This window comes from Vigna angularis, chromosome 11 (genome assembly GCF_016808095.1).
Source record: "Vigna angularis cultivar LongXiaoDou No.4 chromosome 11, ASM1680809v1, whole genome shotgun sequence".
NCBI lineage: Eukaryota > Viridiplantae > Streptophyta > Magnoliopsida > Fabales > Fabaceae > Vigna > Vigna angularis.
This window is the reverse complement of record NC_068980.1, coordinates 2,204,219-2,221,994: the sequence shown is the minus strand read 5'-3', so window position 1 is coordinate 2,221,994 and position 17,776 is coordinate 2,204,219. Positions and strand designations below refer to the sequence as shown.

Genomic DNA, 17,776 nt, shown 5'->3' with positions numbered 1-17,776 from the left:
CAACATATGTGGCAAAGGAATCTACATTTTTTTTCTCTATCCTTTAATTTTCCTGCAATGTCTCAGCTTTTTTTTCTCTTTTCTATATCTTTATTAAATACTTTTCCTGCAAAACCTACTTCCATTATCAACTTACAACTTAGAAAGCATCCCCATGCCACTGCCAACAAATAAGTTAATCACCCAACACACACTTTCTCAGTTTTTATATTTTCAGGGCTAGCTAAATTAGCAGGTTCTTCATATTTGACAAGTTCAGGTGTTTTATCATCAACATTCAGGTTTAATTGAGATAGACTTCTCAGCATTTGGATAGGGCTGCGGTTGAGACAAAGCGTCCTATAAACAAGAGATTCACAATTTCCAATAAAAGATGAAGCATAATGGTCATTTTTAGGATCAATGGCCTGGGTGCAATGCTCAATCTTTATATTCCTTGAGGTCTTCAGAAGTTTCAACAATTAAAAGAGATTTGAGATCAATCTTGGTGATGTGTCTGCAATACTGTAAGGTCTACAAGATCCATTCATTACAGTTGGCAAGCTTGATTCAGGTTCCGGCCGAATCTGAGGCTTCAATTGAAAAGAATTTTATAGTGTAAAATTAGACATCGCCTTTTTTTTTTATTAAAAACAAAATCCCCCAAAGAGAAGAATTCAAATAAAACTCTGAAAGTGAAATCTTCAAATAAAACAAAGAACACCAGTTTGTTCCTCTCAACCTCCGCAAAACCCTCGATGATATCCTCCTTCGACGACGACGTCCCCGCCTCCATCGGCACGAAACGTGCCGCCGTAACAGGCTTTGGCAGTTTCGCTAGCTGCCGTCGTCGGCGCCAGAGGCATAGCAGCAACAGCAGCAACACCGCGACGAGAACAGACCCGACAACGATTGCGACAATGGCGCCCGTGGAGAGATTCTTGGACTTCTTACGCGTCATGGCCGGGGTCGAATTGGAGGAGGGAGACGGCGCTGGAGCCGAGAAGAAGGGGTTGCAAGCCTTCAACGGCGGGCCACAAAGATCTATGTTTCCTGCGGGTCGTTGTGTTCCAAGAAGAAGCCGGTGAGGTGGGTTAAGTTGTTGACGAAGAAAGGGATTTGACCGGTGAAGTTGTTGGAGGAGAGATCCAAGCGAGTGAGATGAGCGAGGCGAGTGAGACTTGGAGGGAACTCACCGTAGAAGTGGTTATTATGGAGGTAGAGGTTGAGGACGAAAGAGAGAGAAAAAAAATATTTAATAAAGATATAGAAAGAGAGAAAAAAACTAGGACATTTCAGGAAAAAGTAGAGGAGAGAGAAGAAAAAGTGAAGATTCTTTGACCACATCATATGAGATTTAACTCCGTTTCTTTCTGCCCATCTAACGAAAGAAACTCGATTCTTACAATTTTGATGACTTTAGGACTCATTGTCTATATTTTTAAAATCGGTATTGAAATTAGCACTAAAAATTAACACTAAACATATATGGCATGTTCATAAATATCAAAGAAAATATTATATCAATTCTTGTGTTTAATGGATATAATAATCTTTTTAAAAATATAAAATATAGATATAAAACATATTTATATGTTATTATAATAGAAAAATAAGATATTATATCGATTATTGGGTAGAACCGATAGTGTAACATTTTATTCATTTTGGCTCTTTTCTTTAAATTTCATTTTTATTTAAATGAGAAAGTCTCGCTTGAATGAAAATAAATTAGAATTAAAATATCATGTAACATATAAAGCACTTTTAAAATCATAAAAAAGAGTTTCAACATTTTTCATAATACTTAAATACATCCACATTTATGACTATATATCATGTTCCTATTCTTTTAACTTTTTAAAAGGTCTTTCCAAACATAACATAACATTTAATTATATTTGAACACTCAAGTTATGACATAATTTAACTTAATACATATTTCACTTTAACAAAAACTAAATTTACTCATTTAACTTAACTCTATCTAAAATAAACATCATCTTTCCATGTTAAATGCATAAATATTCCATCAAACTAATAATCTTAAAATAACAATTTCACATAATAAAATAATTTACAAAATGTGTGAATATAACTAATATGTCAAAATTTATAATAATACATAATATTGTCTTATTTGAAAAATCATTCATAAAAATGTCATCAACTTCCTATGATGAAGAGTACACAATATCTAAAAATATCTAAAAATAGCCAAATAAAATCAAACTTTAATTAATAGATAAACTAGTTAAAAGAAAAAAAAAACATTTTCTCTACCGAACAAATCAATATTGAGTTTAAATATAAAAGAAAATGAAAGACTTTTAGATCACAAAGATACTTAGTAAGACAAAACAACTACAGAGTAAAATATGATATTAATAGATGTGGTAATTAGAGTGAAAAACTTGGGAAAATAATGAGAAAAAGTACTAGAGAAATCAAACTTATTAACTTTTTTATGGATAAAAAAAGAAAAAAAAACATATATTAATAGTGTATCAAAATTAAATATATATTTTCAAACACATTAATATAATAAAACTTTTTATATACTTATATTCAGTCGATCAAACACTTGTTTACATCAGACCACAAATACTTATATTCACTTGACCCAAACACCTGTTTACACGTCACTACAAGACTTAAACAAAGTATATATTTAGGCTTAAACGAACTTTTATCTTTGAAAATATTTATACTTTTTTTTAGTTCAATTCTGAAAATGTGACTTACTTTTAATCTTTATATTTAAAAAAAAAAAATTAGAGTTTTAGTCCTTCATCCCAAACTAAAACCATGTGATTTTAAAATGGGTCATTAAATTTAATTATTAATTCTTTAATCACTTATTTAAATTATGTTTTTTAAATATACACACTCAATATTTATTGTGTGCGAACATATAGTGAGAATATAGTTGTTTTATAATCACTATCTTAAAATCAGACTTAACATTTAATTAATTGTGAGTGTGATAGTTTTACACCAAAGTAAGAAAAAAAATATATAAGTTTTTTCTTTCTATTCCTCCCGTGATAAATAGTTAAATAGAATTTGAGTTTCTTAGAGAATTTGTGCATGAAATCTAATGCAGAAAATATAGGCTTTATTTATATTACTCAGCTTATTTATTATTGTCATTATTTGACTTTAGATTTATATCTATAATTAAATTTGAAAATGAAATAAAAATCCAATTGAAAAGTGAAACTAAGAAAGAAATTTGTATAATTTTGAATTGCATGTGTGAGAGAAGGTGCCCCAGTAAGGAAGACAAACCCTCAGGCACGTTATAATTAAAATAATGCATTAATTTATAAGAATAATAGTAATAATAATAAAAAATAAAAAATATTTTATTGGCGTCTTTATTAATGATTGTTTTGTAAGACTGTTTATCTTTGTTCGTGACAAACCAAGGAAGGAAGGAAAGAAAGAAAGAAAGGAAGAAAGAAGTGTTTCGGCAACGATGACTAACTACGGCACAATCCCAACTTCCTCTTCACCTTCCACCAATCTCGAGTTCATCTCACGCGCCAAGCAGCGGGTCAAGGAGGGTCTCGCCACGCGCCGTCCATGGAAGATCATGTTCAACTTCCGGTCCTTCGCCCTTCCGGCCGGTTTCTCCGACGCCGTGAGGCGCGTGCGGGAGAACGTCGGCTACTTCCAGATGAACTACGCCATCGTGGTGCTCATCGTGCTCTTCCTCAGTCTCCTCTGGCATCCAATATCGCTGATCGTGTTCGTGGTGCTCCTGGCGGCGTGGCTCTTCCTTTACTTTCTCCGCGACGAGCCGCTCGTCGTCTTCGGCCGGATGATCAGCGACCGCGTCGTGCTCGTCGTCATGGCGGTGCTGACCATCGCCCTCCTCCTCCTTACCGGCGCTGTCTCCAACATCCTACTGGCGCTCCTCATCGGAGTCGTCTTGGTGGTGGCGCACGCCGCCTTCAGAAGAACCGATGATTTGTTCTACGACGAAGAAGAGGCGACTGCTCGCTTCGTTCCTCCTGCTCCTCATCCCGGTGCTCCTCTTTCTTGATCCCCAATCTTCTCCTTCCGTTTCGTGTTTTTCTCTTCTCTGAATTTTTTTATTTCGTCAATTCAGTAAATAATTTTAGGTTCCGTTCAGCTTCTTCCTTCTCTTTCAGTTTTATGCTTTATTTTTTGTTGCCCTTTTTGAATGGGAAGTTTGGAATTTGTGTAGCTAAAGATGTTGAGTGCTATGGATGAACTGAAATTCATTGCTTACGTTTAATTTAGTTTAATGTAAATTTTATCCCTTTGTTTTTCTGTGATATGATATCTCATTCTTGTTTCTGTGGAAAGAAGGTTAGTTCGTTACTTGAAATTGAGACATAGCAATTGACATGTCGGCAAGAGGAGCAATCATAAAGTTGCTATTTTTTTGTGCATTTGGGTTACCCAGTTGACAAGTTGGAATCAGTAACCAAATGGCAATAATTTCAGACTTTCTTTGTGTTTTACAATTTATTAACTAAAGTTTTGGGGCATAATCGGTGATTAAATTTGTCTTTCAATCTTTCTTTATATTAAATGCGCGATTCTGTTAATACTTTCTTCAGTCTTAATATTGTAATCGATCTTTTACTCAACATTTTATATATTCAACGAAATAGATTGAACTTTTTGAGTTAGCACGTGTGCCATGTGAGTCTTTTAAATCATGATCATGATATGTAATAAGATAGGATACCTACATTGTTTGGTACGCGAATACAATATGATTTTCCTTATTCTGTTGTATAATTTAATTTATAGTGTATTATATTTTTCTTTGAAAGAAATTGTGTAAAAAAGTAATGGGATAGAATAATTTACTTTTCTTTTACTATTACAAACATTATCATTATTTTTGTTATCACCGTTTTTTTTTACATAGTTATCACCACTTTTATTATAGGTGTCACCATTGCTATTAATACTGCTCTCACTATTTTGGTTTACAAATTATGCATCACTAGTGATCATTTCTATTATGATTAGCATTAATATTATTATTACTTATATCTTTTAATTGACGATATTATTATTATTATTAAAAAAACCATTATTTTCATTTTTGTTTGTTTATATCATTATATTTTATCGTATCATACTATATCCTAACCATTAAACAAGACAAAATGTTATTGATATTAGAAAGAGTTAATTACAAAAGAAGATTAGAAGTTTTGTTCAAAATTAAAAACAGCTTATTTAATCTACAATTAATTGCAAGAAATGTATCTTTTGACCTATGTACATTGCATAATAAACATATAACTAAAATTTATAATTTATAGCATATTTTAATATACAGCAAAATTACTCTTATATTAAATCAAATAGACGGTCGAGAAAATTTATGTTGCAATTAACAAAGATGTCAGTTTGATATAATTTAAGATTGTAATAATCGCAAGTTGAAATTACCTAATTACCCTTGTTTTTCAAGTTGAAAGTTCTTATTCCTAAGGAATAGACAAGAATAAAACATTTTTCACCTTCATACTCAGGAATGAAACTTTCCCATGGTAATTAATACCAAGCTAATTTTCCCGTGGTAAACAAAGAAAATATTACTTTAAAGAAAACTAAATAGTAACTAAACATGTTTATATTTGAAAATGAAAACTCCTTGTACCAATCAGCAACTTAGATCTATGGCTCCCTTGAAATTGGATCTAGAACAAGCCTTAAATCAGTTATGTTTGTGTCGGTAGCCTTTATGCCAAAGGTAGGAAAGTCTTCATTCTAAAAAGGTAGCCTTAATTTGGTTTGAACCAAAATTAGATATTCACAAAAGCATCATAATCAAGCACCTATCTTTCTCTCAACAGTTTTCTTGTCCCGAGGATCACACGATGCGTTAGAAAGATATGCACCGAAAATATCACTGCAAAATATTTTAGCAACCCATTCCCATAGTTTCTGAAGAAATAAGCATTATGATATGATGCCGGAGACAAATTCAGTGATGAAATAATTCAGGTTGGCAATTTTGGCCTCAAATCCAAGCACCAACACTTGTAATCCGATCTTGACATGGCATAGAGTTGATCTGGAGTGCGGTTGTCAAGTTCCTTGGATCTCCAGCAATCATGCACGCCGACAATCCTGTTACTCGGAGTCGATGTTCCATGGTCTTCTTCCTCTGGATGCATTTGAGCTCGTATTCTCTTGTATAGTCTCATCACAGAAACACAATCTTCATACGGGTCATGAGTGCCGGATTGGATATCATAACTGTAAAGCAAAAACAATAAAAAATTATTGTCATCAGTTAACGATCGTAGTTTAAAGATTAAACAGGTAAGTATTGATCGATGCATCCACACTGCAGTAACTTTGGACATGCTTTAGAAGCTTGTTTCCAAGTACAAGCAGAAAACCAAAACTTTTATTTTCCTTTTAAATTGTGATAAAAACATTTAAAAACTAGTTAAAAATCAATTCGGCTGATTCATTTTAGTGAAATGCATTTTGTCTTGAAAAAGAAATATCGTCAAATACATTTCGTTTGGAATAAAAAAGAAAATGAAAATATAATCGTATGTTTTCAAATTTGGATTTTCAAATAAAAATTCATAACAAAACCCATTTGACTAAAATGGAGCTGAATTGACTTAGTTGGTTGTGAAATACGTTTATCTGAATTTAAAAACAAGGTTTTGCTTCATGATGGCTTTTAGTAGGAAGAACAAGCAATTCAGTTTCTCGCATCCCTCCTCAACCACCCACCACCTCCCTAAATGCCACCAGTTTACCACTATCGTCACCGTTACAATGTTTTTATTGTCACTGCTACCATAGTCTTTGTTATAACCATAGCAACTAGAGCCATGGCCTTCATTACCAGTCATCACCACTACTTATAACCACCACCACCTCCACCACTATCACCCGTACCTTTGCCAGCGAACAGACCCAGATAGTGGTCATTGATTCAGGATAGGATGTTTGCATTTAAAATTTGGTATCGAAATTTGAAGAGTAAAAACCAGAAAAAATTGAAACCAAAAAATAACTAAACTTGATTTAGTTTATAAAATTTTGTATTTGACAATCAACTTGAATACATCCTTCAAAATTAGTTTATTCGTATAAGTGTTGATCACCAATTTCATTTTATTTTAGTATAGAAAGAAGTATCATTCATAGAATCTACAATGATCCTGGGCAAATTGAAATCATAGCCATTGAACAATTGTAATTTGATTTTTAAAATAAAAGGAAAACTATAAGCTGGAAGAAGTTTCAAACAGAAAAAGATTTGAGTTAAAAATTAACTTGCCCAAGATATGTTCGGGTGAGATACTTGAGCGAATGGCTGACCAAGTTTGTCTTCATCAACGGACGGTACTTTGCAGTGTCTCTTCAATGCGACATAAAAGCATAGGCAAAATATGAGTGCTAATAATAATAATTACAAAAATGTGCTCTCGAACAACAAACAGTCCATTCAAGGAGATATTTCCATCAATCTGGCATGATCCAATATAACAATCAAAAAAGGTTCTCAATAGTATAGATCTTTTAAGTCTGGAAACTTGTTTAGGATAATACCCTATATAATAAGATGATAATAAAAAGGAGAAAAACAGAAGAAATTCATGGATTTTTAACAATTGTTTAGTTCATCATCATGATAAGTCCTTAAAGTGGTGATAAGAAAATTAGTGCCAGAATGTGGTCAAGAATAATTCTGCCAAGCAGGATTTAGCATAATTTAAGTTACTCAAGAAGAATCTACCTTAGCATATGATCAGGATAATGCATATTCAAGCAATATAAATCGTGTGCTAAGTCATGCCCCACAAGAAGCCTGGCCTTTCCACCATTTAGTCGAATTTTTCCAAGGTTTTCTCCATTGTATAGTATTTTGCATACCTTTTCTTTAACTTCATTAAGGGGCATGGCATTTCTGAGATGTTCTTCTGTCAACCCAGTTATATCATATCTGAAAACATCAAAATAAAATCAACCCCTACACTCTTTTTCCCTTCTCAAGTTTCATTGAGAATAATGCGATTTTAGGAATGGAAGTGAGTAAGGAAATATGAAGGATAGAAATAAAAGATAAATGTAGTTGAAAATATGTTGTTTGGGTTGATAAAAATAAGAGAAGTGGAGAAATTTGCCTCATTTGTTTAGATGAGTGAAAGAGACAATGAAAAGTAAATAAATTGTATGAAATATCCTTGTACTAATTTAATCCAAAAAAATATATCATCTCTATTATTTTCAACATTAAATTATTTATGATTTATATTTTTTTTTGTTATAAAAACATTAGTTAACTTTTTAAGAAACTCAAACAAAAATGAAAACAGACATCATCTCTCCCCTCTATTTCATGCCAATTTGGGAGAAGGGTCCCATAGGAAAGACTTCCTCGTCCCTATTTCTGCTCCCAAAAAAATAGTGAAACATTGATATTTCTATCCTATCTCCCTCCTTTTCATTTCCTTCTCCCTATCAAACCTAAAACAAGTATTTTGTAAAAGAAAAGAAAACAAAGAAACAAATTAAAAGTACCTGTAATTAGTAACAGGCAATTGAGGTTTTACATACGTATGAAAGATTAAGTTCTCATCTTGATCAACCAAACATACTCTTGCACAAAGTTCCAGAGAACCATCACTTCCACCACCAACCATTTCACAGTCTATTGCAACTGTTCCTCCAGGGCCCCTGCCAGCATGGTTTTCATCGGAAGAATCTTGACATTCAAAATGGGAATCTATATAGGTCAGTTCTTTAGTTCCCTGCAACAGTTCCAGACACAACAATGTATACAATAAACATCGAACGTAAGCAGGTTTCTTTGATTACTCGGGGTGAACAGTACACATAAGAAACCTATTTATTTTATAAATGCTCAAGGTTATCAATTATCAACTTACAAGACGAGTAGGGGCAGATAAGCAACATGTTTCTCTGTGAGCAATGAGAGACCCGGGACTATCAAATAGTACTAAGCAAAGTTGACAGCCCCGTTGAGAGAAAGTCTTTGAACAAACTCCTTTTGGCAAAGGACCTAAATCATAATTAGAAAAGGAACAAGAAAATATAAATAAATGAGCATAAAACATGGAAAGCAATGAATAGTGCCGACAGCACAGATTGAACGCACAAATGACTAACCAGTAAGATGTTCCCTCAGAGACTCAAAAGATTTGCAGTGCTTTTGACAGACTCCACACGCAGGCTGATGGACGGAATGGTTTGAGGTTTTCATGTGCTCAATTAGATGCTCTTTCTTCTTGAATTGTTTATAGCATGCCGAACATTTGTGTCTGTAGGAAGAAATCAGTTATTCTTCAAACAAACTACGCAAAAAAGCAGCTATACCCAGAGGAATAAAAAAAGAACAAAACTGAGTGCATTGATTCAATATATATTATTCTACTCAGAAGCATGAAACATCCCCTCATTCACTATATTGCAGATACTAATTAGTCACTGTAAATAGAAAATTCAGGCAACTATATATATCAGATACTCATTAGCCCCCACAAACTGATTGAAAACTAACTAGAATATTCGCTCAAACAAGAGAATCTTTTAAAGTGCAACACAGAACAAAATGTAGTAATGTACAATTTTAAAAACTCAATAAATTTGAATTTGATTCTAAAATCCTCATAAATTTTTTTCATGACAAGGTTCGATTTTCCAAACAAAACTAAAGAAAAATTGAAAGTGAAGCGCAGCAGTTTGACCTTGGAGTAGGGTTTTGAGTTGAGTCCGCTTTGGCCTCCATATCAAATGGTAAATCAAACGCATGCAAAGCGATGTTGGTGTGGCGCAGATACGATGAAATGACTCGTATTTGGCGTGTTAGCGAGAGGATTCAATAGAAGAATCACAACATTTTGTAGTATAGTGAGGTACACGAAAAATTCTGTGGTGAAAGGGCTACTCCAAAACCCTAACAACGCCAAGGAAGAAGATGCAACGACTGCTTTGAGTCAAAACGCACAATGCTACTGTGTAGACAGCAAGTGGAGCAGTCACCCCAACCAAATATCACAAATTAAATTCTGCTTTGGGTTATTTTTAATTTAATATTCAGCACTAATATTTCAGTTTCAATCCATTTTTGTCACTACAAAATTATTAAACAATTTTTACAAAAAAGTTAAATATACTATATATTTTTTTATTTATATTACTATTATTATTACATATATATATATATATATATTTTCTTTTTCTACTTTTACTCTTTAAATAATCATTTTTTAAATTAAAATAATTATTTTACTAATTTTATTTTTTAAATAACTGTTTTAAATTTAATCATTTTTCAAATTAAAATAATTATATATAATACAATCATATCAATAGCAAATGTGTTTCCCCCTGTTATTATAATATCATTGCTATATTCATGTTTTAAATTTTTCTCATATTATAGTTAAGAATTCTAAACAATATTTTATCCAATCATTATAATTCTCATTAAATTTTCATATAATAATTGATGCATTAAGATTACTGCAAATTCTTCCGACAATTAGATGGTCTTTAGGTTCAATATGAGAGAAAATAGTTTCTGTACACCTAGGCTTTTTAGAAACAACTTTGTTTATCGCGAATTTGATTTCCTGTTGCTATTTAAAGGTAATCTAACATTTACGTCAAATTATGTTATTAATGTTGTAATGTGAGGCGAAGCAAGCGATTATTACATCGTTAATTGAAAATGTACAAACACAAAAAAGTATAAAAGTTAGACGAGAACTTAAACCAAATAGATTTACCAAAAAGAAAACAGATAAAGCAATAATGATACCTTAGTTTGCACATACTTGATGAACAGATACCTCTGGATTTTGTAAACTTGTACCGGTGTTGTTTTAATACAACATGCAATCCTTTGTAAAGTGTGTAATCCTTTGTAACAAGAAGCCAAAACATAACCCAGAAACAAACATTTGACATGCCACTTGATCACGTTCAACCTCTCATTCTCAACCTTCAGTCATCATCAGCCAACCAGGGTGTCTTTGTTTCACATGTTTCATATAATGACACCTCAGCTTTTTGTACTTCAAATAAATCCACTACTCTACCTTTTTCTGTTGCCAGTTGAAACATCCAGCCTCAGCCTCAGCCTCAGCCCCAGCCCAAGTTTGTTTGTTTCTTAAAACACAGCTTATGAAAACACATGCATTGGGGATAGATTTGAACCAACAATACCAAAAACTTTTTTTGATCCATCTAATGAGCATAGTCTGATGATCAAGGTCACTGAGACACAGGACTTCATAATTTTCATAGGAGAATTTCAAAAGCTTCTATGTTACTTAACCTACTTTAGCACTACTACTATACACATGCAACATTAGATCAAATTGCAGGGAAATAGAAACAACTACCTACAAATTGCAAAATACTAAGGCTTAGCATAACAAGACAGTAATCTTCGTCGTGAAGTGTTTTAACTGTAGTTTCTTCACATGTCTGTCCACTTAGACAGACTTGTTGCTTTCCCAATAGGCAAAGGCTTGTGCTCAGCTTCCCAAAGAAAGCTTTCAGTGACTCTTACAACAGGGGGACCCCTTTTGTAGTGGCGCTGTCTTTGCTTTACCTTTCTGGCCAAAAGAAAAATCAACCACTCCGGTTTCCCACATCATAACTGGGAGTTGAAATATAATTTGGGTCCATAACCGTGTCACCATCCAGTATTCGCAGAACCTTGAACAAACAAGACAAGAATGCCATCGAAATCAGGTGGGGAAAACCAAAAGTAGCGTAACATCATCCATGCGTAAAGTTAGTGTTTAGAACATTGGAAGTCAGTAATATTCTTTGCTCTTACAATAAAAGAACCATCAAGAGTGAATTCATAAAAATTAACGCTCAGTTCAGCAGCACACGAGGAATTCCTTCAAGTCCCCAATTGACATTAGAATTATAACCTTTAAGCCTATAATTTCTTAAATTTAGGAAATGTGAATGTATTGTAGCCAACTCATGGAAAAAAGACAAAAAACAAAAAAAAAAATGTTCAATTTTCCTTACCTGTGACATGCGAGGTCTAGAATAAGGATCTCTCCTTATGCACAATGAGGCAGCATGCAGCATGCAATAGACCTCATGTTCCGAATAGTGACTTCCCAACCTTGGATCAATCAGTTCCTCAATGGCATATTCTTCTAACAGTGGTCGTGCCTGTTTAGATATCGAATGCTCACATAAATGATGTCATTGCCACAATTAAAATCATAATAAATTAGATATTAATATCATTTGACTTACCCACTCAGTAAGACACTGCTGTCCCTTTGGCCTATTCAGATCCACAGCCTTTCTCCCTGTAACAAGTTCCACTAATACAACACCAAATGAATAAACATCAGCCTTTTCAGTAATTTGGCCGCTTTGAGCATATTCAGGAGCCAAATACCTGCATAGCACCAACAAAGCTTAGTTAAATTGTTGATATTGTGCAGACTAACAAGACAATGAAACTAAATAAGGATTAATACAGCGGATACCCAAATGTTCCGATCACTCTAGTTTCCACTCCTGTGTCACCATCAGGCTGCCACCTTGCCAGTCCAAAATCACCAACCTGGAATAATTTAACACAACTTAATTAACTGAAAACTTTGTGAAAGAAAGACATGAAGCAGTGGTGCCTTTCACATGTAAACTATAAAACAGCTGACTGCATAGAACAATAGCAGGTGACAGACAACCCATACCAGAGGTTCAAAATCATGAGTGATAAGAATGTTGTTCGGTCGCATGTCACGGTGGATAATGCAACCCACTCTGCACTCTTCATGAAGATATCGCAACCCTCGGGCAGCTCCAACAGCAACTTTTTGCCGGGCAGACCATTCTAATGGTTTTCGTTGTCTCCCTGATAGAGTTCCAAGTCATGTCCAGTTATCCAGTTAACAAATTGAGCCGGTATCAGTAAAATGCAACCTATACTACATGATTGCAATCATTATATTTAATGTGAAAATGACAAAATATTTACATATTCTGCATTACTAGTCTTCAAGAACAAGATAAGTCCAACTCCAACCAAAAGCATAAATGCGTGCTAATTAAAATATGTGTGATGAAACCAAGTTTTATATAGGAGTATATATAAAGACGTGAATCTGATTAGCTTTACAAAAGTTAATCTACCACATCAAACCAAATTCCCATATATTAGATGATGCATAACTTTTCAAATAGATAAATCCTCGACCTTTCACAGACAACATGAATATGAATGTTAACGAAGTTCAAGCCAATTCAGAAACATGACCTTGCCACAGCATAACTTGGTCTGAAAGCAAAAGAAATTACCATATAAATGAGAATCCAATGATCCATTGCATATGTACTCATAAACCAATAGCCTTCTCTTATCCTCTATACAGAAACCAATCAACATAACAACATTTCGGTGCTGAGCACAGCTCAGGACTTCTACCTCCGAGCAGAATTCAAGGTCACCCTGAGAACTGGCCAATTTATGTTGCTTCACAGCAACAACTTGTCCATCTGGTAGAACACCTCTGTGAACAGATCCAAATCCTCCTTCTGCCAAGAAATTGGCTTGTGAAAATCCACCAGTGGCAAGCTCCAATTCAGCATAGGTAAACCATCTTGGAGGTTTTCCAAAAACAGGAGCCTTGTGTTGACAGATTGAACACAAGGGAGGTGGACCAAGCGGAGTATTTCTAGATAATGCTATTGCTTCTCGTACATTCCCACTGAAATCCAAGTCAGTCTTATAGGTTGAGATTTCAATTTCAGCTTCTCTATCAAGTCTCGAGAACTTTTCTAACAAAGCTCTAGTAGTAGACAATTGATTCCTACTATGAGATCTCTCTGTTCTTTCTTCCTTAGGTTGAGAAGATCGTTGATGCAGAAGTAAATCGGTGATCCATGGCTGGAATCTCAAGCTTGCTGAAGAAGTGGATAAGCTTTCACTGTCTGTGTCTGATATAGAATCATCAAGTTCTGGATTTTCTTTTATAGTTTCCTCTTTTTTGGACTCACTGTTTATCTCAGAGATGAAAAATGGCGAAGTTCCTTGATCAGAGCTTGAAACTGATGAAGTACCAGCTTCAGTTGCAGTGAATGGTGTCCCTAGCTCAGGGCTGCTAGATGGAGTGACAACTGGACCTTTTAAGGAATTTAAAGAATCACTCTTGTTCTTAGTTTGCTTTCCAAGCACCTGATCTTGTTCAGAAGGTAGTGAACATAATTCTTCAAGATCCTTCTTTTTTTTTCCAACCAAATTCAAGCGGAGTACCTTAGGTTGTGAACGCTTCATGACCACAATGTTGCATTGCAGCTCTTCCATACATTGTTTTTCTTCATGTTTGAGCTGTCTGTACAAAGCAAAATTGAAATACCAACAATTCATACTGAATTATAATCACATCAATAAAATAGTGAAACCAGAAATGAAGAGTTCATGTTTGTTTTTATTACACAAGCACGCCTTTAGGTGGGGGAAAATATGATAGAAAATTACTTGTCTAAAACGACCCAATTGGCTTGGGCTTTCTTGGCTTCCGCAGCCACTGCTCCACATGGTGATCCAGAAACAATTTTAATCTTCACATTTATCTGTTGAATAACTGTTAGGTTGGCGTATAGATGCAACATTGAATGTGAAAACTCTTATATTAACACTAACCTTGTTAGGATCATAGACATCATGGAGCTGAAGGATCATTTGAGAGCAAGAGTCAGTGATATCACACTTCTGTTCCGAACTTGATGATCCTGAAGAAGATTTCTTATGACCACTGGCACAATCACCAGCAAATCTTGGAAAACCCCATAATCTTCTGCCTACATAGGCGCAGAACAATAGTTAGGTACACAGAATAAAGGAAGAGGGCAGGTTCAAATGACCAATAAAAAAAATAACAGAGTAAAGGTTCTTTCATGCATCAAGAATTTAAGCTGAAATAAGAGACACACACAAGATACAGCAATAGTAAATAACTATAGTCATCCACCACAAGCAAGAAAGTAAACAAAATTATCACACAAGGGTTTATATAAAATGTCAGCCTGCGATCCATTTGTTCATAATTCTTATTCAAAACAAAACAATCCATATAAAAAAGGGAGTGACATATCCTTAGGACCCAACTAATATATTATTTGCTTGCCAAAATAGGCAACCATAATGACCACACCTTAATAAATAATGTCTGACAAAAGAGCAAATAGATAAAGAAATTAAGGCAAAAATTTCATTACCCGAACTCTGTGAAGGTACAACTACTAGCAGTGTAATGAAATCGCCAGGTTGCACAACATGAGTCAGGGACCAAACAAGAGCAGTCTTTGGAATTTCCTTTGATGCCTTAACGGCAACAATGACCTTTTCAGCTCCATCAGAACATATTTCTTGTTTCCCTCGCTTTTGCTGTTCTCGACTCATCAGGGCCAGCAATCCCACAAAAACTGTCTTGCTCAACAGATGTCACTCAATAACCTTCAAACCCAGATGTTCCTACATTTTAAACAACAAGGGGATGAAACGCAAGAGCATGTTCAAGATCACTAGTTTTTTCTGTCGTGTTCAAGCTCTACCAGGATTATCATATATAACCACAATGCAACATGCTTCCAATAGGAACAGAACAATCACTGACAAGACTCTTTTAACCTGAACTCAAATCATTAGTGCTACAGATTGGCAAGTAAACTCTTTTTTATCAAATCCATGTTACCAAAATAGAATCAAATCTGTCAAGAATCCGATCAGATACCTTTTTGGCTCAGAAAGCAAGACGTTGCATCCCCAAGTTTACCCTACTGTGCATCTCAAGTTTCAGAAATTCTACAGGGTTAAAAGCACTGCTCGGGAAGGCCTATGAGATAATCCATTGCACGAGAACAGTTGCATACACTAGCTATGTTGTGGAGTCTTCAAATTATTCTTTACAAGTCAAAAAATTTGGCTTCAACTAGTTGGCTTTGCTTTTGATGATCCTCCAGAGGAAGCCCTGCCAAAAGATTCCACTACATAAACAGTGGCATGTCCTTCATATATCAAGAGTTTGAATCACTATTTGATATGACTAAAGGTAGAGAGGTCTTGTAGTTCTCCGAGTCACTGAAAACTCAGCATCAGTTTTTACCCTGCACAGTGACATAGGAATCAACTTTAAAAGTTGGAAATAGAGATAATAATAGCATCAATAATGCAGAGTCTAAAGAAGAAGAAAAATGCATGTCAGTGTGAGACATACAGATAAGTAATCACTAGCAACCTTTTGATTGCTTAAGAATATAAAAAATATCACTAAGGATCCAAGTAGAAAACAATAAGAGAGATCTCTCAAGAAGATCCAAAACTTTCTTTTTCTCCATTATTGTGTCATGCTAGTATATACCATGTCAATCCTCAGGACAATGAACATCCTGCATAAAATAACAAAATAAAACAACAGCAACCAAAACAAATAATAACATACATTTCGCTGTTTAGGCTAGTCATATCATCAGAACCTGGAAATTTTCAAAGAAAATTCATACAGTTAAACCTCAAATAAAACAACATCCTCAACCAAATAACAGAAAAAAAATCAAAATCAAAACCTAACCAAATAAAACAATATCCTCACAGCCAAGCATCAACCAAAAGAAAGAAGTGTCTGATAATCGAACTCGCTCAAATTATTGTTTGCAAAAACTAAAAAAGATAAAGAGTGACGAATTTTGACCCTTTTATACTGTTGTCAAAAGTTAGAAAAAGCCCAAAGCTTTGTCATTAAGGTTTCTTGCTTACTTTGCGACAATCTCCTCTTACATTTGAGTGATAACAGAATCCACAAGTATGAAAAGAAAACATGAAACTAGCCACGGTTGGACAGCCCAAAGGTTTTAAGGTCTGGGAGAATGAAAAGAGTGGAAAAATGGTTTTGGAGAAAAGAAGAAGAGAAGAGGTGAAATTTGTTGGTTTGAGGAATAGAGAGAGTTAAGACCAAACTGGGACAGAAATATAGTATTGTATCCTTTCAAAAATTGTCAACTGTGATCATTTCTGAAATGGCTTTTCCATATATATATATATATATATATATATATATATATATATATATATATATATATATATATATATATATATATATATATATATATATATATATATATATATATATATATATATATATATATATATATATAGTGTATTATATCTATGTGTGTGTTATATAGTGTATATTAAACCTAAACTATGTTATCAGAAATGATATGTTTATCTGAAAGTAGGATAAAATATGGAATGAAAATATTATATCTAACAATATGTTAACACAACATTGTATTAATTAAAAGAAGATTATATATCATAAGAATGCTACAAAAGATACTTGACATAAGACAAAGATATAAAAATATTATCTATAATAAAAGTAGTACTAATATTTAATTTCTATTTTTTACTTTTTTACTTTTACTTATAATATTATTTCATTTATATAAAATTTGAAATAACTTTCTTAGGGTTCATATATTGTGTTAGACTTATTCTTCATAAAACATTTTAAGAAATTTTCATCTATAATTTTTTTAATATTTATTTAAAAATAAATAATAATATTTATGTTATAGAATAACTGAACATAACTGAACACGAGATATAGGCAAGTAAAGAATTCAAATGACACATATAACAAGTCTGAATTATTTGCAATATTTTACATAATTTGTTTATGTAAATTAAGGAACATATCAGATATTGGATAAATAATATATTTATTAATTGTATAAAAATAATTATACTATAGTTTAG

The 17,776-nt window shown here is 33.5% G+C and overlaps 3 protein-coding genes across 9 annotated transcripts; 1 reads left to right on the top strand and 2 right to left on the bottom strand.

The window, feature by feature from the left end:
- Nucleotides 1-3,348: 3,348 nt before the first annotated feature.
- Nucleotides 3,349-4,286, top strand: LOC108333409 (PRA1 family protein F2). The gene has a single exon (XM_017568840.2). The coding sequence runs from the start codon at nucleotides 3,461-3,463 to the stop codon at nucleotides 4,028-4,030; it is 570 nt and encodes a 189-aa protein (XP_017424329.1). The 5' UTR covers nucleotides 3,349-3,460; the 3' UTR covers nucleotides 4,031-4,286.
- A 1,307-nt stretch (nucleotides 4,287-5,593) lies between these two features.
- On the bottom strand, nucleotides 5,594-10,941 carry LOC108332465 (uncharacterized). Of its 2 annotated transcripts, none has more exons than XM_052870442.1 (7): nucleotides 10,793-10,941; nucleotides 9,139-9,290; nucleotides 8,898-9,031; nucleotides 8,530-8,759; nucleotides 7,745-7,951; nucleotides 7,286-7,366; nucleotides 5,594-6,237 (listed from the first exon to the last, which is right to left on the bottom strand). In XM_052870442.1, exons 1-7 carry the CDS (start codon nucleotides 10,939-10,941, stop codon nucleotides 5,979-5,981), a joined length of 1,212 nt encoding a protein of 403 aa, XP_052726402.1. In that variant the 3' UTR covers nucleotides 5,594-5,978. The 2 variants fall into 2 exon arrangements, with proteins under 2 accessions (XP_052726402.1, XP_017423227.1); XM_017567738.2 differs by lacking the exon at nucleotides 10,793-10,941 and adding an exon at nucleotides 9,717-10,171.
- Nucleotides 10,809-17,005, bottom strand: LOC108334254 (inactive protein kinase SELMODRAFT_444075). Of its 6 annotated transcripts, none has more exons than XM_017569997.2 (12): nucleotides 16,707-17,005; nucleotides 16,458-16,491; nucleotides 15,750-16,122; nucleotides 15,235-15,490; nucleotides 14,660-14,817; nucleotides 14,495-14,589; nucleotides 13,315-14,348; nucleotides 12,711-12,871; nucleotides 12,501-12,577; nucleotides 12,262-12,409; nucleotides 12,025-12,174; nucleotides 10,809-11,697 (listed from the first exon to the last, which is right to left on the bottom strand). In XM_017569997.2, exons 4-12 carry the CDS (start codon nucleotides 15,416-15,418, stop codon nucleotides 11,611-11,613), a joined length of 2,094 nt encoding a protein of 697 aa, XP_017425486.1. In that variant the 5' UTR covers nucleotides 15,419-15,490; nucleotides 15,750-16,122; nucleotides 16,458-16,491; nucleotides 16,707-17,005; the 3' UTR covers nucleotides 10,809-11,610. The 6 variants fall into 6 exon arrangements, with proteins under 6 accessions (XP_017425486.1, XP_017425488.1, XP_052726401.1 ...); XM_017569999.2 differs by having other exon boundaries at nucleotides 16,772-17,005; XM_052870441.1 differs by having other exon boundaries at nucleotides 16,793-17,005.
- Between the last annotated feature and the right edge of the window lie 771 nt (nucleotides 17,006-17,776).